The sequence below is a fragment of the Phyllostomus hastatus genome, unplaced genomic scaffold (assembly GCF_019186645.2).
Source record: "Phyllostomus hastatus isolate PE091 unplaced genomic scaffold, TTU_PhHast_1.1 phas_scaffold_193, whole genome shotgun sequence".
Classification (NCBI taxonomy): Eukaryota; Metazoa; Chordata; class Mammalia; order Chiroptera; family Phyllostomidae; genus Phyllostomus; species Phyllostomus hastatus.
Genome location: NW_025334015.1, coordinates 13,056,664 through 13,080,933, shown reverse-complemented (window position 1 = coordinate 13,080,933; position 24,270 = coordinate 13,056,664). Strand labels below are relative to the sequence as shown.

At 44.9% G+C, this 24,270-nt stretch overlaps 1 protein-coding gene and 1 pseudogene across 4 annotated transcripts; both read left to right on the top strand.

Moving 5' to 3' along the window:
• The first annotated feature begins 3,335 nt into the window (after positions 1 to 3,335).
• LOC123832534 lies at positions 3,336 to 6,230 on the top strand (annotated as a pseudogene).
• Positions 6,231 to 8,470: 2,240 nt separating this feature from the next.
• On the top strand, positions 8,471 to 20,584 carry EI24 (EI24 autophagy associated transmembrane protein). 4 transcript variants are annotated; one of them, XM_045860257.1, is made up of 11 exons: positions 8,471 to 8,652; positions 11,016 to 11,128; positions 13,893 to 14,038; positions 14,600 to 14,660; positions 15,502 to 15,568; positions 16,092 to 16,216; positions 16,527 to 16,646; positions 17,037 to 17,148; positions 17,831 to 17,942; positions 18,364 to 18,438; positions 19,568 to 20,584. In XM_045860257.1, the coding sequence occupies exons 2-11, from the start codon at positions 11,087 to 11,089 to the stop codon at positions 19,728 to 19,730; spliced, it is 1,023 nt and encodes a 340-aa protein (XP_045716213.1). In that variant the 5' UTR covers positions 8,471 to 8,652; positions 11,016 to 11,086; the 3' UTR covers positions 19,731 to 20,584. The 4 variants fall into 4 exon arrangements, with proteins under 4 accessions (XP_045716213.1, XP_045716216.1, XP_045716215.1 ...); XM_045860260.1 differs by lacking the exon at positions 8,471 to 8,652 and adding an exon at positions 8,672 to 8,862; XM_045860259.1 differs by lacking the exon at positions 8,471 to 8,652 and adding an exon at positions 8,890 to 9,025.
• Positions 20,585 to 24,270: the final 3,686 nt, after the last annotated feature.

Genomic DNA, 24,270 nt, shown 5'->3' with positions numbered 1-24,270 from the left:
GAGCCACAAATCTCCCTTTTGCTCCAGCAGGCTCAACACTCACTGGGGCACATAAATGGTGATAGGCTGTCGCAGGGAAAGTTTTCACCTTCCTGTAAGAGCTTGCAGGTGGTTGCTCTTAAGCAGGCTGGCCACCCTGGACAGTGTGATCTGGTTTATTTGACAAGTATGCAGTGGGTTGTGGAAGGTCACTAATCATTTGGGTGAGGACTTCTAAGGAAATGGCCTGCCTTTCATGAACTTATAATTGAGAGAGTTTCAGTGGGTTTGGAAGCTGCCAAGGCTGTGCAGAAGCCAGGTGCACCTCCAGGGACTTAAAAGCCTGAGTATGCTGCTTTGTCCATTCCAAAAGGGTTCTTTCAGAGCTTTTCTAATGTAGAAAATGGAGCATGTGCCCAATAATACCCAGCAGGCTGGCCCTCTGGCCCTACTCCCACTGGAAGTTTTCACAAAGGGTATTGCCCTGCCCCAGTTGGTTTCACCAAAATTGGTTTCACAAATTTGGTTTCCTGATGGGTTCCAGATGGTGAGACCAGTTCAGGCGCACTTCCCCCAGTTCCCTCAGCCGAGTGAGGAGGAAGATCCCCCCAGGGCTGGAGGGGCCGTGGGCACGCGTGCTCACAGCAGCCGGAATACCTAGATCTTCCTGGGCCCTCTCCTCTGAGCTTCCACTAGTTTTCACAAGCAAATTCCCTTTTCTCTGGACCATTAATTTATTTCCTTTCAACCCTGCATCCTTATTATGTAAACTTATGAAAGTTTCTAAGTAAAGTATTTTGTTCCACTTTCTTGATTTTGACAAAACAGCTCTAATTATAGAATAATACAGTGATTTAAAGACCCATTCGGTAGCTGGCACTCTCCTGAGTCTAGATTATATCATCTGTAAGCCAAACAGTATTACAGTAAAAACCACTTTCTTTTTTCGTGATAGGTTTATAAGCGTAAGTCGACCAATCAGCCAAAATTTTCCCCAAAGGACTGTTTCCCAGAACAGAGGCTTTTTCCCTCGATTCTACTCACTGGGGACTCAAGAGTTGGAAAATTTTAGTTTGGGGTAATAGCTAATAAGCTTAGCAATCAGTGCATGTAAAAAACTGTTGTTCCAGTAACTGAATGTATGGTCCACCCTGATTCCAGGAGACCAGAAGCAGCAGCACCCTTGTGCCCCAGAAGGACTGCAGGCCATCAGGATGGTGTCTGAGCCATTGTGCTGCAGGGGGAGATGCCCACCACCCAGGACACAGATAAAGACCACCACGCAGGACACAGATGAAAGGCTGCTGCAGCTTTTTATCTGATTAACCTTCCCCTGAATTCCAAACCCCTTACCTACACTTTTCTTATCCTTATAAACAGGTCCATTTGAAATGGAATATAAGACGGTCTGTTAGGGTGCATAGTCCACCCTCTTCTCAGATCGCCGGCCCCCTGAATAAAGCGCCCATGAAGATCCAACCCCTGTCTCTGTTTATTGGGTCTGGTAGTGACAGGCAGCATGAACACCAGATTTTCTGGTTTCACTATGAGACAGAGCTCTGCAACAGCATAAAAACCTGAAGGCACCTGAATTAAACCAGAAGATACCTTTTTTACCAGACAGAGCTCTGTGAACCAGAAGGCACCTTAATTCCTGATGATCTAAGTCATGACCCAGGATTGTAACCTGAACCAGAAAGTGCAGCGATTCAATCAAAAACTGAAGACAATGGGAGGTGCTGAGAGTTGGAGAAGGGGAGTCCCCAAGTGAAATCACTTGGCAGCTGCTAGGGAGTCTCCAAATCCGCAACCCAGGGCCCCCAGTCTAGGAAGCCGATGGGACTCTATGCCAAATACTCAGACTTACTAGGAAGTCCTCATGTCTCTCCCAGAAAGGAGTCGCCAGAATATGAAACTAGAAAAGCCGGTGTTGGTGCTGCCTGTCACTGCTGGACCCAATAAGCAGAGGCAGGGATTGAATCTTTACGGGCCCTTTATTCAGGGGGCCGGTGATCTGAGAAGAGGGTGGGCTATGCACCCTAACAGACCATCTTACATTCCATTTCAAATGGACCCTTTTTATAAGGAGAAGAAAAGCGTAGGCATCAGATTTGGAATTCAGGGAAAAGGTTAATTAGATAAAAAGCTGCAGCATTCTTCCATCTGTTGACTGATGATTCTTTGTCTGTGCCGTGGGCGGTAGCCTTCTCTCCCTGGAGCACAGTGGCTCAGACACCAATGTGATCGTTTGCAGTCCTCCTGGGGCACAGAGGTGGCACTGCTTGTGGTCTCCTGGAGTCTGAGTGGGTCACACCTTCAGTTTCTGAAACAATAGCTTTTTGCATGCATAATTACTAAGCCTTTTGACTATCACCTAAAACTAAAATTTTCCAACTCTTGAGTCCCCCACCAATATAATTTAGCAATAAAAAATAAAATACTTTCATTTCTTTGCTACAACATAAGTCCATGTTACAACATGAATGGACCTTGAAAACATTATGCTAAGTGGAAGAAGCCACTCACAAAGGATTACATTTGTATGATTCCATTTACATGAAACATACTAGATGTGGAGACTTACTCGGACCTCCAGAGTTCATATAAAGATTATTAAAAGTTTTTTTATTGATTGATTTTTTTTTCTTAGAGAGAGAGAGGAAGGGAGAGAAAAACATCGATTTGTTGTTCCACTTATTTATTCATTGGTCGATTCTTGTGTGTGCCCTGACCGGGAATCAAACCACAACCTTGGCATATGGGGATGATGCTCTAACCAACTGAGCTGTCTGGCCAGAGCCCATGTAAAGATTACTTTAAACTGAAGACCAAGATTCTTTTCCAGAGCCTCTTTATCTGAATAAAAGACAAAGCCTTCCATGTGTAAAACCGTCATAAATCCCCTCAGGGAGCCTCACTCCCAGGAAGACTCTGGCCACACACACCAGGAAGGGAAATTGCATTAGATAAACCTTCATCACAAATGTTGATGCTGTTGCTGGACAGGGGTCCTGGCCCCGAGCAGGTCTGCCGAGGGCCAGCCAGTGGTGTCTGGGTTCTTGAGTTCAAGTAGGAAAGATTTCACAACATGGGTCCAGGCGACTCTGAGGGCACGGTTACCTCATAGTTTGTACATTTACAAGCTGGGGGCAGTGAAACTAGGAAGAGCCTAGGGTAGAAGAAGCAACAGGGGGGCCTAGGCGGGGCTGACTCAGCTCACTGAAAAAGTCAGAGGAAAGGAGGCCTTGGAGACAGTTTCAGGGGGTTAGCCCTGGATAAGCTGTCGCTGCCCATTGCTCCCCGATTGCAAATCTCGGGGTCCCTTAGAGTTTAGATGTGTGCCTATGGGGGAAGCAATGAGGGGAGAAGAGGGGAAAGGGGATGGTGTGGCTGCTCCCCAGGGGAACAGCACATGTGCTGGGTCCTTTGTCTTGAGGCTTTTGTCTCTCTCTTGCAGGTCCCACCTCCCCAACTCAGAGGAGGTCTCAGAGGAAGGTTTCAGCAAAACAGGCATCAGTTTTCCAGGTTTGCCCTTTCTGGGTTGTTGTTTCCTCTACTGGTCAATAACAGGGCAGGGGGTTGTTAGTCATTGTAACTGATCCTGGCATCGCCCACCTGGTTTTGCTGCTGTTCTGGGTCTGGAGCGGAAATACAACTGAGGCCTAGATGTTGTCTCCAGAGAGGTGACCTTCTGCATCTGGCTGTGAATTGCTCAGCCATTGTGTTCAGTTTTCTGTCTCAGTTCCCTATTCCACTTGCCAAGGAATTCTCCTAGCTTCTCACTGTCCAGTCTCAGTGGTTGTGAAATAATAAATATGAAAGGTCTGATACTTGGTACATGCTTAGTAAATCATAGAATCCCTTACCCCTGGAAGATTCCAAGGCTAGAAGCTAGGATATATCTGGCCTCTAGATCTGGTATTGTCACCAATCCACGAAGTTATGGAACCATACAATCGGAAGGGACCTTCAAAGAGACACTACTTACTTGAATAGTCTTGTGTTATAGATATAGAAACTAAAGTTCATAGCTGGACTGGAGGTCACATCTCCTGAGTTTAGTGCTCTGCCTGAGCTTCTTCATTCATAAAACCAGGAAAAGAATTCCTTTACCTACTTGTCTCACAGGTGGCTTCTAATCTTACATACATATTTGAGAACTCTTTAAAAATGCAAGATGTAATTATTATTGTTGTTAATTCTAGATGGTGTTATAATCGTTGGGATTTGTAAGATTTCCTTCCATCAAGTTGAGAAGGATGCATCTGTGGGAGAAACGGTCTGTACCACAGTGAAACCCACACCCGGTGCCCTGAGTAAGCAGGTGAGTGATGCAACTTCTGCAGCAGAACTCTTCCGGCCTCCCCTTGACCCCAGTTTCATCTGTTAGAAGCAGACAACATTCCTAAGCTGTCATCATTGGTGGAGCATCCCTCAGAATCAAAACCAGCAGCTAAAGTAGACTCGCCATCAAAGAAAAAGGTGTCCACAAGAGAAGCCAACACTGGGGACCTGATGATATTTACCTAGATGACTTAAAGGCCCTCGAACCTGAGGATGAAGCTCTCTGTTTCCCTAAAAGTGAATTAGACCCTGGTTCCAGACAGAGGCCCAAGTCAGACTTTCTGCCTGGCTCCCAGTCCCTACGGTCCGTGGGATGTGCAGCAGCAAGAGTGGCATTGTGTGCCTCTCAGATTCTGCCATGAACTTGCTTGATGTCACCCTCTCCCTTTGTGGGGACCTCAGTGAGAACGGAGAAATTTCTAAAGAAAAATTCATGAAGCATATCATTACTTATCACGAATTTGCAGAAAACTCTGGACTTAGAGGTAATCATAACCTTGTAATATGGATATATAACCGCTAATAAAACCGGGCTTTGGCTGCTCCCATGATCCTTAGCTTGAAAGTGTTCCAGAAGAGTTTGCCTAAGGCCACCATCAAGTCGTGAGTCAAAGATCAGATGCCAAAGAAATCTGGCATTTTATCTTTGGTTAAATCTGGTGGTTTTGGTGTAAGAGAGAAAGTGTAACTCAACTGCTGCCAGAGGCTAAGGAAGTGAAACCCGAGGTGCTACCCCTGCAGTGACCTGCCATTAGGGACAATGGAGCCAGCCAGTGGCAGGCCAGCAGAGGATAACTCATCCAGTGAGGAGGAGTCACAGGAGCTTGAAGAATCAATCAAAGAGGACCCCGGCCCCACGGAGCCCCTGAGCCACAGCATCATGACCATGACCATGACCATGACCTTGTAGAAGGAGTCTCTCCACCTCTCCTCAGACCAGATCACAAAAGCTCTGAGATGGCCCAAATGATGCCATATTTAGTATTACAACCCAGTATCAAGACACCTGCTGCTATGCAGGCACCATTTACTTGTGAAACTGGAATAACAAGATCGTCATTTCTGATACATTCAGAACAATAACCAAGTCTGATGCTTTGGAACATATTGTTCATCATCTGTTCATCATCCCTGGGCTCATCATCCCTGACCCGTGTGGCTCAGTTTGTTGGGCATCGTCCCACAAAGCAAAAGGTTGCCAGTTTGGTTCCCGGTCAGGGCACATGCCTGGGTTGTGGGTTCAGTCCCCAGTTGGGGCACTTACAAGAGGCAACTGATTGATGTTTCTCTTTTACATCGATGTCTCCTTCTCTATCTTTCTCCCTCTCTTCCCTCTGTAAAAAATAAATAAATAAAACCTTAAAAAAAAGAAACACTTGGTATTGCAAAGCTCTCTCACACCACCATCAAAAATGGCTACAAGTGTCTGTACTGCTGGCCAACGTGACTCATGGCTACCTGCACTGGGTCAATGGCAAGGGCACACGATCTTGCTGTGGGGTCCTCTGATGCTGTCCCCCAGCAGCTTGTTCTCTACCTTCCACAGGGAAGTGATGGAAAATAAACCAGAGAGATTCAACATCGAGTGTCTAAATGACATCAAGAATCTGTTGGCCCCACCTAAGCAGCCCTTTTAGGCTGCCTTTGGAAACCATCCAAAGGATGTCTATGCTCACACACAAGTGGGTTCTAGATCACAGAATGTTCACTGTGAACCCCAAGAGTGACTTAGTGCAAGAAAGGACCCAAGGAAACAAATCACCATGTCACAGACTGAGCAAGCTTTTGGAGCACACATTCTCACTTCTCAATAAGAAACAGAATTCTGCCTTTCCTGCCCAGAATTCAGCTCCTTCTGCTCCAGGTGAGATCCAATCCCCAAAGTGGACCTGGATGCCTTGGGCTGAGGCAGCCCCTGTGTGTGTGTGGTGGGGGGAGGGTCTCAGTCTCCCAACTTGCAACTAGGGAAGGTGACCTACTGGACAGAAGACACTGGGCTCCCCTCCCAGCCACAGGTGCAGGGCAAGACCTGTGTTGACAGCCAAGTACCAGCAAGGACAAGGCGAACTCCTGCAGTCGAACTGCTGTCTACTTCACCCTCCTGGACTTGTAGCTCAGTGCCCCAGCAGGAGAAGCAAGGGGAGCTCGGACCTGGGACATGAGGTCGAAGGCCTGGGTTCCTGTCACTGGTCCATTCTCACACATGCTTTGTGTCAAGGTCTGTGCTGAGTGCTCTTTTAATTGCATAATTCAAAAGGGAGAAAAAAGGAGCTAAATAAGAGTGGACCAGAATATTGCACAAAGTAAAGTGTTATAATTTCCCCCACCCATCCAAAAAAGATTTCCTTCCATCAAACAAGTTGGAGTAGATTCATATCTACTAAATTTTTCCTAAAATCACACTTTGAGAAAGGATAGAATTTGGAGCAATTGCTACTATTGTAATTAATCATTACAATAATCAGTTTATCATTAAACCACTTAAATGTCTTTATAACAAGATATCTAAGTCTTAGCAGATAGTTCATTTGAATCAAAATAAAATTCCAAAAGAAATAAAAATGTTTTCTATATAGTTCCATATAATAAGCAGTTGAAGAGATTTACTCTTTTTTTTAAAGATTTTATTTATTTATTTTTAGAGAGGGAAGGGAGAGATAGAAACATCAATGTGTGGTTGCTGGGGGCCATGACCTGCAACCCAGGCATGTGCCCCGACTGGGAATCAAACCCGCAATGCCTGGTTCACAGCCTGCGCTCAATCCACTGAGCTATGCCAACCAGGGCCAAGAAATTTACTCTTACAGAACAAAAGCAAAGTTTAGGAATGTCTTCTCTTTGTAATGACTTCAGTGCTGGAATTAATAAATATATTTATGAGAAAAGGAAAGGAGTAGATATTCCTAGATCTGTTCTCAGTGAAAATGAGATTATTTCCCACGGCTGAAACACATACGAAGACCTCCCCCCGCCCATCGCTACTGGAGTTTACATATATAAATCTATAAATTCCTGGTTGGCCCTTTACATCAAGGCTTCATTTATTCTGAATGCTTCATTCACTTCCATCTTCTAGTTTCAACTTCGAGCATCCTCTTCCTTAAAGAGAAGGTAAGGTTTCAAGAGGCTCAGGGTAGGGGCTGGCTTGCTTTGGAATGGGACTGGAAGTTGGTCCCCAGAGACAAGGTCAACAGCCCAGACCACTGAACTGGAAGAATCAGAAGGCCTGGATAGTTGTTCTGCCACTGCCATCTGGACTTTAAGGTTCCCCGTGAATACAAGGTTACACTACGTATCTTTCGGTTGTAAAAATCTGATTCTATAGGTAGCCCCAGCCCTAGCAGCTCTAAGCACAGCTAAAGGGAAAGGAAAATAGAAAGTGAACAGAGAAGAAATGGGGAGTGAGATATCTACAAAAGGTTGGCAATAGGGAGAAAAAGGTTATAGGTAGGGCTTGATGTCAAGAAATTGTTGTCCCCAAGGTAGAAGTGGACTGATGGGGACGGAGATGAAAAGTCTTATTTCTGTTTACTTTCTGTTTTTATCTCAACCATGTCTTAGAGTGCACACCTAGTGCAGCCGAATGGCATGGTGGTTTGTCCTATTAATCATCTGAAGCTTGACTTAAACCGATCATTGCGGTATACCCTTTGGTTACAGAAAATCTCCAACCAAATAAACCAAGGCGACTTGTATTTTATTGTTCTCCTGTTGGACAAGCAACCCTGCAAAAGTAAAGGGGCGAGTGCAAAAAACAGGACAGCCAAGGTAAGGAAGAGTTCGGAGAAGCCCGGGCATCCCAGATGAGGCCGGGGACCTGCTGGGCCCCGGATTGACTGGATTTCCCAGGATCCTTTGCCCCATGTCGTCCCCGCCCCCTTCGCCCTCGCGGCTCTCTTCAGTGCCCACCCAACTTCCCAGGGTACCCGTGCAGCCTAGGCACGCCCAAAGCGAGAGCAGCTCGCCCTCGCTTTCTCCAAGACCGCGGCGACACCTCCCCCTCGGCTGTGGCGGCTCCCACCGACTTCCCCGGCCCCTTGCCTACCGGGCATGCCCAATGCAGGCGCAGCTAGGCCCCGCCCCTATCGTGTTGTCCCCGCCCCCTCTGCCGCATCGGCCCCGCCCCCTCTGCCCAGGGCAGCTGGGCTCCCAGCCAGTCGACTTCCCACCGCCCCGCGCGGCCTGGGCATGCCCAGTGCGGGCGCAGTGGCCTCGGCCCTGGAAGCGCCCGTGCGGCAGCCGGCGGTCGGGCGGAGAGGATCCGAGCGGCCGGCGGTGGGCTAGAGGCCGGGCCGGGGCCGGGCCGAGCCCAGGCGGCTGAGCTGCCGGGTAGGTGAAGTCTCCGCGGATCCAGGCCACTGGCGCGTGACAGGGCCCTGGGTGTAAGGAGAGTGTGGTGAGAGCCCTGAGGGCAGTCAGCAGGGCCCGAGCTCGGGGTCTTGTGGTTGCGGGAGTGACTCCGGGAGGGTCCCCCGGCTGGAAAGAGAATGCCCAGGTGCGGCGCGGCTGTCCTTAGGCTCCGTGTGACCCAGATGAGAGGTGAGCGGCTCCGCGCCTGGTGCCCAGCTGTGGCTGCGGAGGAAGACCACGGCTTTCATTCGGTTTTTGCCAAGGAACTGTGGGGAGCCGCGTCCGAGCGGACCTGGAGCCATTATTCCAGGAGCCTGTGAAAAGGAGGGTGCTCACCTTTCCTGCACCTGGAGTGAGTCTGACCGCTCCCTGCCTTCCGCACTTGGGGTCAGTGCCTCACTAGATACCTCCCAAATTCCAGTGAATGGGGAGCATTTAATGGCCAGGTGTATTGCCAGGATTAAGAAACATTTTGTCCGTGGGATGCTCCAGGTAAACAGTCCTCTGGAGTAAAGGTCCAGATGAGTTGGAACACCAGAGTTTTCAAGTTTGCTCTAACCTTTCACTTTGCTGTAATCTTGGGTTAGGCGATTTATCTTTGGATTCTCAGTTCCTCCATCTGTAACCTGATGTGAACTAGATGCATCGCCTGTCCTTCCAGTTTAGTGGGAGTGTTCCCCCTAAGTCTGTGTGGTCTCAAATTGTGACAAGTTACTTTTTCCCCACGCCCCAGCAATTTGTCAAACCGATAATTCACCAGATAGTCCTTTAGGATGACTGCTAGGATCTCCACATAGAATTGCAGTGACTTGTCTCTCAAAGGCCACTGCTGGTCAGTAGGTAACCTGCCACTTGGTACATGCAGAAGCCAGGTGTTAATGGCCATGGTTCAGATAACAAAGCTGTCCTGGACTGGGCCTGACATGCTTCAGGCTCTCTGCCCTTTGAGAAATCCAGACGGAGTCATTGGCTTTTGGGTTCCTCAGGCTCCCAAGCTAGCTCATGCTGTAGTGGGATTATGTTTATGGAGGACTTTCTGTTTTCATGTTATTGCATGTTATACTAAAAGCAAAAAATGAAGATTTTAATACCCTTACTGTACAGATTAGGAAGTAGCTGGTTAAGAGTGAATTCATGATAGGCTTTTACAAACTAGTGTCTGTGTGTCAAAATTGGACATTTTACTTTTCCCCTGGCACTGAGTAATCACTCTGAGATGCTTTTGTATTTGTTTTTAATTGGGAGTCTTAACAGCAATTTCTTCCCTAGAAACCACTCTACCTGAGTGAGTGCATCTGTGTAGGATTTGACCTAAGGGGCAGGGGTTCATTCTGTGTTGTGCAAGTCACCCCGCTGCTGTTATATTCCCTCCTCTTTAAGTTCTGGGCAGCAGTAGTCCTGTAGGGTCAGTTAGGGACAGGATGGTGGAGTGGTTGTAGGTCAGGGAAAGTGTGGTTGTTTTGAAATTTGAGGTTTAAACAAGCTGCCTGTGAAATTCCGTCATTATGATCTAGCTCTGAACTGACAATACCCTAGGATGGCTTAGTCAGGGTTGACACCTTTGGAATCCCAAGTTCTTAATAAAATTTTGAAAATGGATTTTCCATTCCCCTTAAAGACAGTAAATGGGAACATAGGTTTTAAGACTGTTTATACATATGGACTTTCAGGTTCTTAACTTTGGAAGCTAGATTTCTCATTTAGCTGAGAAATAAAATGGGAAAGCTATAGTGAGTTAAGGAATATTTATGCATGTGAACTTTTTTGACTTAGTTTAAAATCCACTGTTTCTTGCATGCTTATTAAAATGGCACTTGTATGTTAATATATTTAAAATTGGAAAGCATACAGAGACCTATTTGGAGGTCAGGGTGGGAAATTTCACATCATACCTTAAATGCAACTGTGTGCTGGAGGGCCTTGTATATGAAGTGCGTATTTAGTAGTTTTTGTTAGAACTTTCATCTTGCTCTTGTACTTTCATTCAAGTGCTTGAGGTTGTACGTCAAGCATAAATACAGCGTAAGAGGATACTGCAATGTGTAGGGGAGGCAGTTAATGACAGCAGGTCCCAGTGAGGCGACTGCTAGTCCCACAACAATGTACTCTGTGAAAGGGAAAGGGTGGTAAGTGAGTACAAAATAGTTTATCAATTGCAGATGGCAGTAGTTACAGGGATAATCTTACTTCATTCACTGTCCTGGTGTCTCAGTGCTGGAGTCTGCAGTCCTCCTATTAGAGACACGAGTATGTGGAAAATGGCATCATGCAGAAATGTACATGAAGTAACTTATCTTTAGGTAAATATCCCCCCCCCCCCATTATGCTCTGTGTGTTTCCAGGTTCTTCATGATGAAAGATTTTGGGATGCCTCTCTCTCTTCTATGTAGTTGGTAGCGTGGGTGGTGGAGAGATGGCCGACAGTGTCAAAACCTTTCTCCAGGACCTTGCCAGGGTGAGTACGTCAAGCCACCTCTTGATCCTTTTGCTGTGGAAACTGACTAGGAAGTCTTTTAAGTGTTTTAGAATTGATATCGTATTTGTTGGGTCTTTCATGTAGAGGTTTTCATCCTAATCCACTCTTCTCAAGAGACAGGCATTATCCTGCATCTCGCAGAAGCTCAGTAGATCTCTCTAGTGTCTCCAGTATTAGAATTCTGGCCAGCTTGGGTCCAGAGCCTTTTTTTTAAACTTTATTTTGGAATAATTTTAGACTTACAGAATAGTTGCAAAATGGTACACAGTTCTTCTGTATACTTCACTAGGGTTTGCCACTGTGAACATCTTCTCTAACCATGATGTGTCGGTCAAAACGGAGTGGCAAACATTGGTTACGTTACTGTTACCTAAACTGTTTCATTTGGATTTACATTAGAGAAACCCCCACCTCCATTCTATGAGGTGCAGATGGTGATGCTCAGGAAAACGTCCCAGAAAGATCTGTTTAGAACCTAGCCACCCAAATTTCCAGTAGCATGAACTTCTGTTGCAGTGGATGTCTGAGGCCTAATGTCCAAGTTGTGCCCCCCTCTAGCTATATTCCAAGGAGCAGGAGAGAGGCCGCCTCTGAAGGGGAAGGGCGGGGGCGGGGGCTGGGGCTGGGAATTGGTTTCTCAATGGGAATGTTTGAAAGTTTATTATCTTTGCGTTAAAGGGAAATTGAAGGTCTTGGAAGGGCCAAAGAGACATCATGCAATGTGATCCACTTTTAATACCTGTACCTCCTCGTCTTGCTGTTCTGGTGTGATAACATTTCAGCCCCGGGTCCGTTCTGCACTGTGCATTTTACATGTCTGTCTGCCCCACGAGACTCAAGTGTCTCAGGTGGGGATTCTGTCTGCATTCCAGCACATGCTAGGCCCTCAGCCCTTTGAACTCAACTATCTTGAATATTTAAACTATTTTTAGAAAATTTAGAAGTGAAAAGCAAAATGAGACTAAAAGTTACTTATAGGTAAAGATCAGGTGCAAGCCATGCCAATGTATGATCTTATCAGTCAGTAGTTCATACACTTGCCCTATTCTCTGTATCCTGGCAATTATCTCCAAAATGTGTTGTAGCCAATAGCAGTAAGTGAAAATGCCTTCCTTAGCCCGGGCTGGCCACAGCCTCCAGGTTGCCTTTGTGTGCTGTTGCTTCCTGAAATCAAACACCCCCATGCTATAGCTCTGCTTTGGACATAGGTGTTGTGGCACTTAATTAAACTGTAATTTTTGTTGCTGTTTACTTATATGCTTCTCCTGCCAAGTTCTGTTTCTTGAGCTTTTCCACGCGGCCAGTGTCTGGCTCATTGAAGATGGCTTGGTATCTGGATGGGTAGGTGAGAGAGTGCGGGCCTGCACTGGGTGAAGTGCGGTTCTGGTGCTTGCAGTAAACAGTAACCTTCCTGCTGCTGGAGCGCTTCCAGTGTGGTCGGCAAGTGCCTCCGTCACTGTCTTTATAGACGTAACAACCCCGTCCCCCAGTGCACTCTTTAAGGACATTTTCCTCCAGCTGTACTGCCATGCTCTTTCTGTCTCATTGGCCTATTCTTTTCCTGCAGCTTTTCACATTTTCACAGTAAGTATTTCTTTGTGTCTTTCTCTAACCTTGGTCTAGCCCTGGTCCTTTTTAGAAGTCAGCGTTTAATTTATCCTTGTGTCACTAGTTTAGTACAGGACATTGATCATACTATAGGCATTTGATTGATATTGGAAGAGTATAAGGGAGGGCAGTAACTTGGCTTTATAGTGGTGATTCGTGTGGAGGGATTAGAAAACCACTGTTTTGCAACCACGTTCTTTAAGATTGACTTGGGCAGGAATTGTCGGTGGATGCTGAATCTAGGTAAGAGGACTTTGAGTGGGATATTTGGCTGGTCAGAGCATTCGAATGGTCTCAGAAGTGGCTGTCCACAGATTACAAATTAGTTGCAAGGGGAACAACCTGCAACCATATTAAGGATAAGCCAGATAACACCTTGACTGAGTTTATAGAATTAACACCACCAGCAAGGACTGACGGACTCTGCGTGCCTCTGGATGTAATACCTGGGAGAGCACAGTTAGGTGATAGTCCAGCCACAAATGTGTGACCTGGACCCAGTCATGAGGAAACGAACCTAAGTTGAGGAAATACCACCAAATAACCGGCCTGTATACTTCAAAAAGAAGAGTAGGCTAAGGAGCTGTCCCTGAGCCGAGGACACTAGAGAGACGTGGCAGACTGAATACACCCAGGGTTCTGAACGGAAGTCTGACGCTCAAGGGGGAACATACTGCAGAGGACGTACTGGGGCAAATGGAAGAACTGCAACGTGGACTGTAAGATTAAAGTATTTCAATATTAAATTTCTTAGGTTGATAACTGCCTTGTAGTGATATAAAAGAATATTATTGTTCATTATTTAGGAAGTGCACACTGAAGAATTAAAAACAAAGGGACATGATAGAGGAACCTCATGATTTGGAAAAAGCGTGTATATATATATAAAAAATAGTAAATGTGGTAAAATATTAATTTGGTGAATCTGGAGGAAAGGGTACTAGGAAGTTTTCTGTTCTTGCAACTCTTCTGCAAATTGAGAATTCCCTTTTTTAAAACATCAAACTTCCCTTAAGCCACATAGCAAAGTAAATGCAGTGGTTTCTACTGTGATTTCACTTTGCTGCATATAAATTTGGAAAGTATTCTCTGATCCATAATTTTCCCTCTTTAAAACTAATATTCTTGCCTATAGGGAATCAAAGACTCCATCTGGGGAATTTGTACCATCTCAAAGCTTGATGCGCGAATTCAGCAAAAGAGAGAGGAGCAGCGTCGGAGAAGGGCAGGCAGTGCCCTGGCGCAGAGGAGGGCCCAGAGCACAGAGAGGAAGCAGGAGAGGTGAGGAGGGGAGGCTGGTGTCGGGGCATCGGAGCTCTCTCCCAGGAGGCACTCGGGCAGCGACCCGTCCTCAGCATACCATCAAAACCCTGTGTCGTGACTTGGAGTTTTAGTATCCCCTTCTTTTTGTACTTTCTCCCCCAAAATGTTATCAGTGATTTTCCCCCATACTCCCACATTGAATTAAACTAGGCTCTAGCCATAATCCTTGCTCAAATGCCATGGTCTTTTTATTTTTTTTTAGTATCTTTTGTGGTGAATAGAGAACCACAAAAAATTATTTTTTAGGAAACCCTATGTGGATTTATTTATTGATAGAACCTCAGACAGCCTCTTTTCATCTTCTCCAGTCTTGGGTGTTGGAAAAGAAATTTTTGCGTTAAGAAAAGCTGCTTCTCTGGAAATATTTTTAGTCTTTTCTCACTGATTGCCGTGAGGAGAACATAACAACAGGTACTAGAGAACAAATACCAGTGAGAGATGTAAACTGGAGAGCTACTGCGTGACAGCACGGGAACAGCCCATGTGCCTTATGAGCTAAATACCTGTGGTCTTTTCCAGTGAGCCACGTATTGTCAGTAGAATTTTCCAGTGCTGCGCTTGGAATGGCGGAGTATTCTGGGTAAGTTCTTTTTTCTTAACTTCCAGGCGCCTTATAAGCATCCTTAGATCATTGCTGTTAATAGTTAACTGTCTTCTTTAAACTGAGACAGGTAGCTCTCACCTGCTCATACATGCTTAAGAACATAACTCAGGATTCTGTGCAACTGCGGTGATTTTATTCTCACTCGGGGACCACTTGTGTGTAAATAAACGGCTATCCCTGAAAGAAAGGGAGAGCATTTTAATTTTTCCTAAAAATGACTTCCAAGTTTTAGTGTTGTCACAGATTAACAATTCCTCTTGACACTGGACATTTTGGCTGAGAGCATCTATGGGGGGTCAGAGGGGAAGGACGGGTGGACAAGGGCAAGGCTCTCCCCGCATGTAGTCATGGCGGTCTATGAGAACTGACATCTGATCAAGCGCACACCAGGAGACATGGCCTGCAAGTCACTGAGAACCAACGCAGGCTTAGGTGAAATTTGAGTACTTTGAAGAACAGGTAGTTAAATATTTCCTTTGACTTGGAATTCACCATAATTCAAGTTTCCTTAATTTAAACATTTTACAGATGTTTCAGGTGTTAGCTTGAATTCGTCAAATGTTACTGTGTGTTTAGTCCTGAACGCTATTTGAAAAGTCCTACTCTACCCACAAAAGTGTTACTGTGTTCATAGGCGGTGTCAGGTTTGTGCCTGTCAGTTGGAATAATGGGAATAGGCACGGGTCCAGTTTTGGTGTCCCTTCAAGCCTTCTAATTCATAACGTCACCTCCATCTGGAAAATAATTACCCTGAAACTCAGAACTCTTATTTTAAAGAAGGGCTTTTAATGTTGACCTCACTGCTTCTTTCCTTTAGCTCAGTCTCCTCCTGTTCTACCGCGTGTTCATTCCTGTGCTTCAGTCGGTAACGGCCCAGATTATCGGTGAGCGCCCGCGGTGCTGTCCACTGGGATGGAGGCAGGAGGCTGTTTCCTGTCTCCTTGGGGTACTGGACGCTTCCTGAGTACCAGGCTCTCGGGATGTTTTTAACTCAAACCTCTCAACAACGCTTTGAGTGGGTATCATTAATAGATACCATTTTATGGGGAGGAAGAGGAAGTGAGTTACCGAGGTTAAATCATTCGTGAATGGCAGAGCTGGGGTTTATACTCAGGTGGTTTCCTGTGTATTGGGCACTGTTAGTCACTGACATCTCAGCCACCACCAGGTAAGCAGCCCCTATCTATGGCCACTCTGAAGGGGAGTGGCAGCCAGAATATGGTGTCTCTCCAAAGAGTAGGACCGTCTAAAATAGGTACAGCGACGTGCTGGCAAGGAACAAAGCTGTGCGGGGTGGGGTGGAGGGGCAGTCAGAGTGGGGGAATAGTCACAACTAGGGGCTCCCTATTTGGTCTTCTGGTTTTCCACTTCTCCAGTTAAACTAATAACTCCTTTTCCTTCTCTTAGGTGATCCCTCTCTACACGGAGATGTTTGGTCATGGCTGGAATTCTTCCTCACGTCGATTTTCAGCGCTCTTTGGGTGCTCCCCCTGTTTGTGCTTAGCAAAGTTGTGAATGCCATTTGGTTTCAGGTAGGTCTAGGGCAGAATAGAGGCTGGGTCCTACAGTACGAGGGTGGACAGGTGGCAGGCTTTAGCCTGTGAAGTTGGTGGCCATGCAGGGAGCAATCTTACAGCCTTTCTTGGTCAGGCGGGCAGCGGGTGACGTTTGTGCTCTTGTAAAATGGGATTATTGTCTCAGGCCACCAGAGCATCTCATTGCCAGATGTCCAGGGGCTTTTCTCACCTGGCAGGTCCAAGGGCAGATCAGTGGCCTTAGCTTTGGGGCTGGATGTTGAGACTATTCAGTTCCTGTTTGGGTGAGCCACTTTCTCTGTTACAGGATATAGCCGATCTGGCATTCGAAGTGTCAGGAAGGAAGCCTCACCCGTTCCCTAGTGTCAGCAAAATCATTGCTGACATGCTCTTCAACCTTCTGCTTCAGGCTCTTTTCCTCATCCAGGTGAGGCTGGCCTTCTGGGCGTATGGACACATTTACAAAGACAAGGTTCACCAGAGGGAAGTTTACAAAGACAGGGTATTTGCATTTATGTTGGGGCAGGTATGCTTTATGGGAGGTGATGATTTTTAAATCATTTTTTTTTACAGAAACAACTAGGCAATTTAAAAAAATCAAAAATCACAGAATGATAGGAAACATGAATGTACCTGCTCTTTCCTGCACCCCCCTGCCCCACCCGCCCCGGCCCGCATTCTCTACTCTCCTGCTCTTGAGGCACTTGAAAAGCAACCGTGTGGCTATCTAGGAAGAGAGTAATGACTCAGAGTATCAGGTGAATCGCGTTAGGTCTCTGAAGCTCCAGAATTAAGATTTTCCCTGTTTATTCTTTAGGGGATGTTTGTGAGTCTCTTTCCCATCCACCTTGTTGGTCAGCTGGTTAGTCTTCTGCATATGTCCCTTCTCTACTCACTGTATTGCTTTGAATATCGTTGGTTTAATAAAGGTAAGTCCATCTAAAGAAACTCAGAACTTGGAGGCCCCGTTTGGAAATGCTGCTGCTAAGCAGACTTCCTAAAACTATTTATTGCGTAGGCCCTCAGCAAACTGTCTTTGAAAGGAAGCAGCATCTTTGGCAAGGGGGGACTTACATTTGGGTTTTGGGATTTAGGCCTTAACTTGGATGCTCAGGGTTACAGTAATGCAGCATTCCCTCTGTGGTGCTTAATGTGATGCAGGTCTGAGCCGTAAGTCAGCATAAATGAGCACGAGATATTCTGAATTAGAGAAGTTAATTTAATGTCAGAACATTCAGATTCTTTTGGATATTTTAAAAGCCCTTGGCATATTTGTCTGGCTATGTGTGGTTGAAAGAGGTTAATTTCTAGATGGTGGCTGCCTTTTTATTTGCTATCGTGCTTTGCTTTAGGACTATTCCTGACAAAGGGTGTTGGAGTTAAACTCATGATGCACTTAGCCTGCCAGCTTTGAATTCTGATTACTGAGTCGTAAAGACTTTGCATAGAAGCTGTGCATCAGATTTGGACAATTCTGAATTATATGCTTTAGCTGTGTTCTAAATGGCAGTTCTGTATCTAAAACTCAAACCTCAGATAATGTGTCTACCACATTTAGTCATTTTACTAAAAGGAAATATGAATTTTAATTACATCGGCCCCTTGTTTTAGGAATTGAAATGCACCAGCGGTTGTCAAATATAGAGAGGAACTGGCCTTACTACTTCGGATTTGGTCTGCCCCTGGCTTTCCTCACGGCGATGCAGTCTTCGTACATTATCAGGTGATTTGGCTGCAGGGACTGGGAGGAGACGAGTACAGACGCTCAGTGGAGGGAGCATCTTCTGGATGCCTGGTTCTCTGCTAGTTCTGCATTCCTAGCTGACCATCAGGATACCCATAGGATTTTTCTCCTTGACAAATAGTCATAGACATTTGTCAGTATTAACATCTTGTTGGCAGGATCTTACAGACCGTATTTCTCCCGAGCTGCCTCCTGTAGCAGTGTTAGACATAGCCAGTGTTTAGGAAGATGTCCCCCTGCCTTTTTTTTTTAATTAGAAGTTTATCAAGCCACGATGTTAGCGCCAGAGGCGAAGGAATTTTGGGCTTCTCATGTCTTCTCCAAAGTCATGACTGTTATGAAGGTGACTGACTATCTCTTTTCTTTTCTTTCTTTCTTTTTTTTTTTTTTTTTTTTACAGTGGCTGCCTCTTCTCTATTCTCTTTCCGTTATTCATTATCAGCGCCAATGAAGCAAAGACCCCTGGCAAAGCTTAGTAAGTATGAGCCAAAAGTATTTTTCTGTGTAAAGGATTGGGGCTTTAATATCATAATTATGGGAATGAGACATTTTTAAAAATAACCTCTTACATTGCTGGAAACATTAATATACAGTTTAATGGGGGAAAAACACTTCTGGGATATATTTCAAAAATTTTCCCATGCATATATATGTACATAAATATGTTTTAAAAATCAATGCTATTATATACCCTGGCTGGTGTGGTTCAGTGGAGTGAGTGCTAGCCTGCAAAGCAAAAGGTCACTGGTTCAGTTCCAGTCAAGACACATGCCTGGGTTGCAGGCCAGGTCCCCAGGTTGGGGGCATGCCTGACGCAACCAATTGATGTGTCTCTTCCTCTCTTTCTCCTTCCCTTCCCCCCTCTCTGAAAATAAATAAAGTCTTTATTTAAAAAATGCTTTTTTACATATGTTTAAAGTTTAACAATTTACTGAATAAGGCACTTGTAAATGTAATTAAGCTCATTTTTGTAAGAGTGGCCAACTTTCTTACAAAGGTATTGGGGCCATGTGATCTGGCTCTAGGAGTTTATTGATAATAAGAGTAAAACAACGTGTTTTAAAGTGAATCTTTAGCAGTAAAACTAACAGGCCAAAAGTTTTATCACTTCCCAAAACTCAGTTTGTGATCACTTTTGGTTAAGTCAGTAAGGATGCATATTCTGTGGGTGTCTGATCTGTCCTGGGTTTTTGCACGCACTTGCTGTCCAGCAGTGCCTGGGGTATCTTAGTAGGCACAGCCAACCTTCTCTTGAAACTCTCTGGAAAATGAGACATATACAGCATATGATGTCTTCAGTCATAGCTTGACGTTTGTGCCCTGAAAGTCAACTATAAAAAGTGCTTCTCAAATCAGAATTAATCTGAAACACAACCTTATTTCCATTAAACATTGATGCCTTAAGTGGTGGGGATGAGACCCAGTGCACCTGGGTTTAGTTGCTGCCTGTTTGATCCCTGTGTCTAATATCTGTACTTCCTTGATCAAATTTCACTGGTCGTATTTCCCCCCATCATATTAAATTTAATGTAGTCATATTTCAGTTGTTAAATAATAATTCTGGTCAACTGGGGATCTAACGAGTTGGCTCTCTTACGTTTTAGCCTTTTCCAGTTGCGCCTCTTCTCCTTGGTGGTTTTCTTAAGCAACAGACTCTTCCACAAGACGGTCTACCTGCAGTCTGCCCTGAGTAGCTCCACCTCTTCAGAGAAGTTCCCTTCGCCTCATTCGTCTCCTGCCAAACCGAAGGCTGCTACAGGCCACTGACTCACCTGCCGTCCACTGGGCATGAGAGGCACTGGAAGGAGGCTGTGTAGCCCTTTCCTCGTTCTCCTCCCCGCCAAGGGAAGGCGGGACCCACTCTGCCAAGGGCCCTCTGCATATTCCCTTACGAGGAACTGGGACTTTCGTCTCTGGTGCACGTAAGGCACAATCTTCCTGACACCAACATGTGGGTTTTTAACACCTGTCAGTCTGAAAGGACCACAGGTTTTTCTGCAGCTCTTTTCTAGCATTTGCCAGCCCCCACGCCTGGACTGATTTAAACACTTTTTCTCCCTGTGCCATTTACCCCTCCACCTCCCCTTCCTGCCTTCCACCACCCTTGGATGAATGGGTTTTGTAATTCTAGCTTTTGTATTTTGTGGACCTGTTATTTTTGTTGTTTTTCTGTGAAGCACATATATTGGATGTGGGAGGTAAAGGAGTCTCCCAGCTGCTCCTGGCCACTCCCTTTATAGCCATCACTGTCTTGTTTCTTGTAACTCAGGTTAGATTTTGGTCTCTCTTGCTCCACTGCAAAAAATAAGCCTGAAGAGATGGGCCAGGAGGAACAGACCTCACAGCCAGATCTGCTGGGTTTTGAGGAGTGATTTTTCTTCCCCTTGAAGGGGAAAAAAGCTTTTTTCACTGGTACATTTAAAGTCCCCCACTACAGGGATGTACCGATTTGGGACAAGTGCCACTGCAACACAGAATGCTCGGAGAACCTGAATCTCTAAACTCTGCGGGTCTGAACTCACTGTCGGCCACTGCCGGGTCTGTCTGGCGTTTCAAAAGCATACTGGGTGCTGCAAATAGGAACTGACGGGGTAAACTTATTAAACCCATTAAACCTGTGAGTGGTGTTTCTCTGTCCTTTCACAGATGCTAATTATGGGGGGAGGGGGCAGATGTCAGAACACTTGAATAATTTTCAAATGTCACAATTAAACGCTAGCTGGTTTCCCACAAGGTGTGTGTGATGGCAGAATTTACAAACCATCACCTCAAGAAACAGTCATAGAATCCAAGACTGTCTTGAGTAAATTTGGTTACAGTTTTTTGAGCGATTAGTCCTGAAAATGTTCCCTGAGGAAGTTTGGATTATGTGGTTATGATGATCATGTTAACATCTCGGAGAGAATTTAGGGTTGTTGAATTACTTGCTTTAAAGTCTATGGGTATGTCTCTCCTATGTATGCATGAATGGAGAGATCCTTCTAGATTTCATTGTATTGAACATTCTCATTGGAGAAGAGATTAGACATCTGGTTAACAGAAACCTTTACTATGTACAAGACAAGGATTTAAAAATCAGTGCTGGGAGATGAAAACCAAGTTCAAGGTGTAGAAGATTTTAAAATAGTGGACATTTCGGAAGTAGGTATTGTTTTTCAGCTTGTGCAAAAAACTGTAAAAGACATCATTTAAAATGAGATTTACTTGCAGTACTCCTCTGTGACATCTCTGGTGATTTGTCAGTAGTATTGCAGAGAATTGCCAGGTTGCTTTGGGGATGGTTTGAACACCTCAGTATTTCATCAGCTTGTAACTGATCATTGATTATCTTAAGATTAGTTGTTTAAGTTTTTTTTTAAGATTTTATTTATTCATTTTTAGAGAGGGGAGAGGATGGGGAAAGAGAGGGAGAGAAACATCAATGTGTGGTTGCCTCTCACGTGCCCCCCACTGGGGACCTGGCACGCAACCCAGGCATGTGCCCTGACTGGGAATCGAACTGTCGACCCTTCAGTTCACAGGCCAGCACTCAATCCACTAAGCCACACCAGCCAGGGTGTAGTTGTTTAAGTTTTTAAAATGAGCTTAGTATTGAAGTGGCCACATGTTTGTCACCTGAAATTTGTATGTGTATCAACTAAGTTAGTATTCATTTAGAAAGGTGAAGGAGGTTGAGTGGATGAGGGCACATGATTTTACCCAGCACTACATCTTGCTATAGAAAATGCTTAAAGTTGAAATAGTTGGAAGTGAGGAATCTGCAGTTTTACTAGTGTAACGGAGAGGCCAGGCCTGTGGCATGTCTGCAATGGAAATTTGTTGATTACTAAAGATGACAATCAGCGTGAGTTTTAATCATGCAACCAGTGAGATCTGAGGAATCGTGTTCACAAAAACTCTCTTCAGGGGTAGACATCACAGCTTGGACAGGTATACGTGGTTCAAAACACTACTCTTTCATCCTTTCTAGAGATGGGCTGTCCATTGTAACAACCCTGGAGGGGTTAGAAAATGGTTGCTTCAGACCTGGGCAGGGTATGTTAAGTCTGCTGGAAACTTAAATGAACAGATTCGTGAGCTGGCTTGTTAAGTGCTCTTATGTTGTAAGGGAGGAATCAGGACAAACCCAGGAGAGAGTAATAAATGGTTAGAGGTTTGTGAACCACCTTAAAAGGATAACATCTGAGAATAAAAGGGCAACTATAGTTGCTTGCTGTCTATTCATTTTTCACCCCCTTACATTTTCTGAGTGTAGAAGTAGGACATCTATTCAGTTTCTACACTCTGGTGTTTACCTGGACTGAGATTGCCCGGGTAAAGGTTATCAGTTCATCAGTACAATGGAAGGGGCTCCAACAACCACCACCCCTTCCCCACCCCCACGATCAATTCTACGCTACAGGACTCAGAAGTGGAAAGGACGCTGACTCTAGGTCAGTGTAACTTAGGCTTTTTAACCATGTGAGCCATACATCTGGATATTGTGAGTGTGCCTAAAAGGAACCCACAGAACCAGTAAAAGGTTCAGGCGGCAGAACAGATGACTTTACCATGTAACAAGCATCCCAGTGCCTTCTCTGCCAGGCACTGTGGGTTCCAGGATCAACCAGAAAGACAGGGTTACTGCCTACTTGCACCTCACAGCACAGTGAAGGAGGCTGACAAAAGTGATCCAGCAAGTTTTTAGAAATTATGTGTTAAAATAGCTAGCTACTATTTTCCACAGGTCTCGACTTGAACATGACATTGAAATTCAGAGAATCGGAGTATGATGAGAGATTAGGCCATACCATCAGCCTCATTCTTGTTTTAACTCATTCTGTGATTTCACACTGAGGTGTTTTTTAGTGCTTCCAGGCTTTGGGGAAAATAGTGACCATTTGACCATGCAGGTAAGTATTTCTTAACCAGAGAATAGCCTCAGGATCATCTCTGATTTCCCAAAATACATATCTGTTCCTGGGGGAAATGTGATTCTAGAGACACGTTTTAATTCTGGCTGCCCTGGCTGGTGTGGCTCAGTGGACTGAGCGCTGGCCAGCCTGTGAACTGGAAAGTCACCAGTTTGATTCCCAGTCAGGGCACATGGCTGGGTTGGGGGCCAGGTCCACAGTAGGGGGTGTCTAATCGTTGTCTCTGTCCCTCTTTCTCCCTCCCTTACCCTCTCTGAAAGTAAATAAATACAATCTTAAAAATGTTAACTACTTCCACAGAAGTTTAGGAGGCCAGTGCATCAATGAAACAAAAACTGTTGTGGAAAGTGGACAAATTAAAGCCGTTGCGGGCATAAAATGAGGTGGCCTATAAAAGTGACCCCAGGGAGGCAAGTGCAAGATAAAACGGAGGAAATCTCCCAGAACATAGAACAAAACAATCTAGACATGGAAAAAGTTAAGAGTCACACAGGTATCCAAGAATCAGGAATCCAGTACTTGTCTAATAACTTAAAATGAATAGAAACAGACTAAAATAAAAAATTTCTTCCAATGGTGGAAACTGGAGTTTGCAGATAGAAAAGGACTGACAAGTGCAGGGCAGGAAAAATGAAGGAAAAAAACCCACAGAGATGTGATCTCTGAGGAAAAATAATTTATCAGAAAAACGGGGCACCTACAAAGAAATGTGATTCATGTTGGCATCAGACTTCTCAAGAACAACTCCAGGTGACACTGGGTTGGCCAAAAAGTCTGTCTGAGTTCTGTAAAATGAAAGAAGACACATTTTTCATTTTCACCAATAACTATTGATTTGGATATTTTGAGTATGTCGGCCATCTCCCACGTGATATAACGTTGATTGTTCCCAATTAATGTCTTGATTTGATATCAACTTCAACCTGGCCTTGTAGCATTGTCCAGCAAGCAATCTCCAGCACAAAACTTCGCAAACCACTTTTGACACATTCGATCAGTCACGGCACCTTTTCCATACACTGCACAAATCTTATGTTTCAGTTGCATTTTTACCTTTCTCGAAATAATAAAGTATAACATGCTGAAAATGCTGCCTATTTTCTTTTATCTTCAATATTAAAATGGCTACATAACCATTCACCAATTTTGATGTTTTTTTTAAATGCACACAAATATAAGAACTGTCACAATGTAATCTAACAAAATTGTTTTGAATGAAGTTCAAGACAACTAATCATTCCTAGAGCCATTTTGGCCAGCCCAACAGAAGACAAAATTGTAATGCTTTGAAAAAGTGCTTTTATCTGTGCTCCTGTGTATATGCGACAGAACGGTCCCAATTTTGTTCCTGTAATTCTAGACCCATCTTTGCTAGTGATTAAGGACAAAATAAA

Excerpts from the sequence above, each read along its gene's own strand:
- EI24 (XM_045860257.1), top strand. The coding sequence starts at position 11,087 with ATGGCCGACAGTGTCAAAACCTTTCTCCAGGACCTTGCCAGG. Across the intron at positions 14,039-14,599 it reads ACAGAGAGGAAGCAGGAGAG|TGAGCCACGTATTGTCAGTA; the intron begins GTGAGGAGGGGA and ends GGTCTTTTCCAG. Across the intron at positions 17,149-17,830 it reads ATATCGTTGGTTTAATAAAG|GAATTGAAATGCACCAGCGG; the intron begins GTAAGTCCATCT and ends CCCTTGTTTTAG.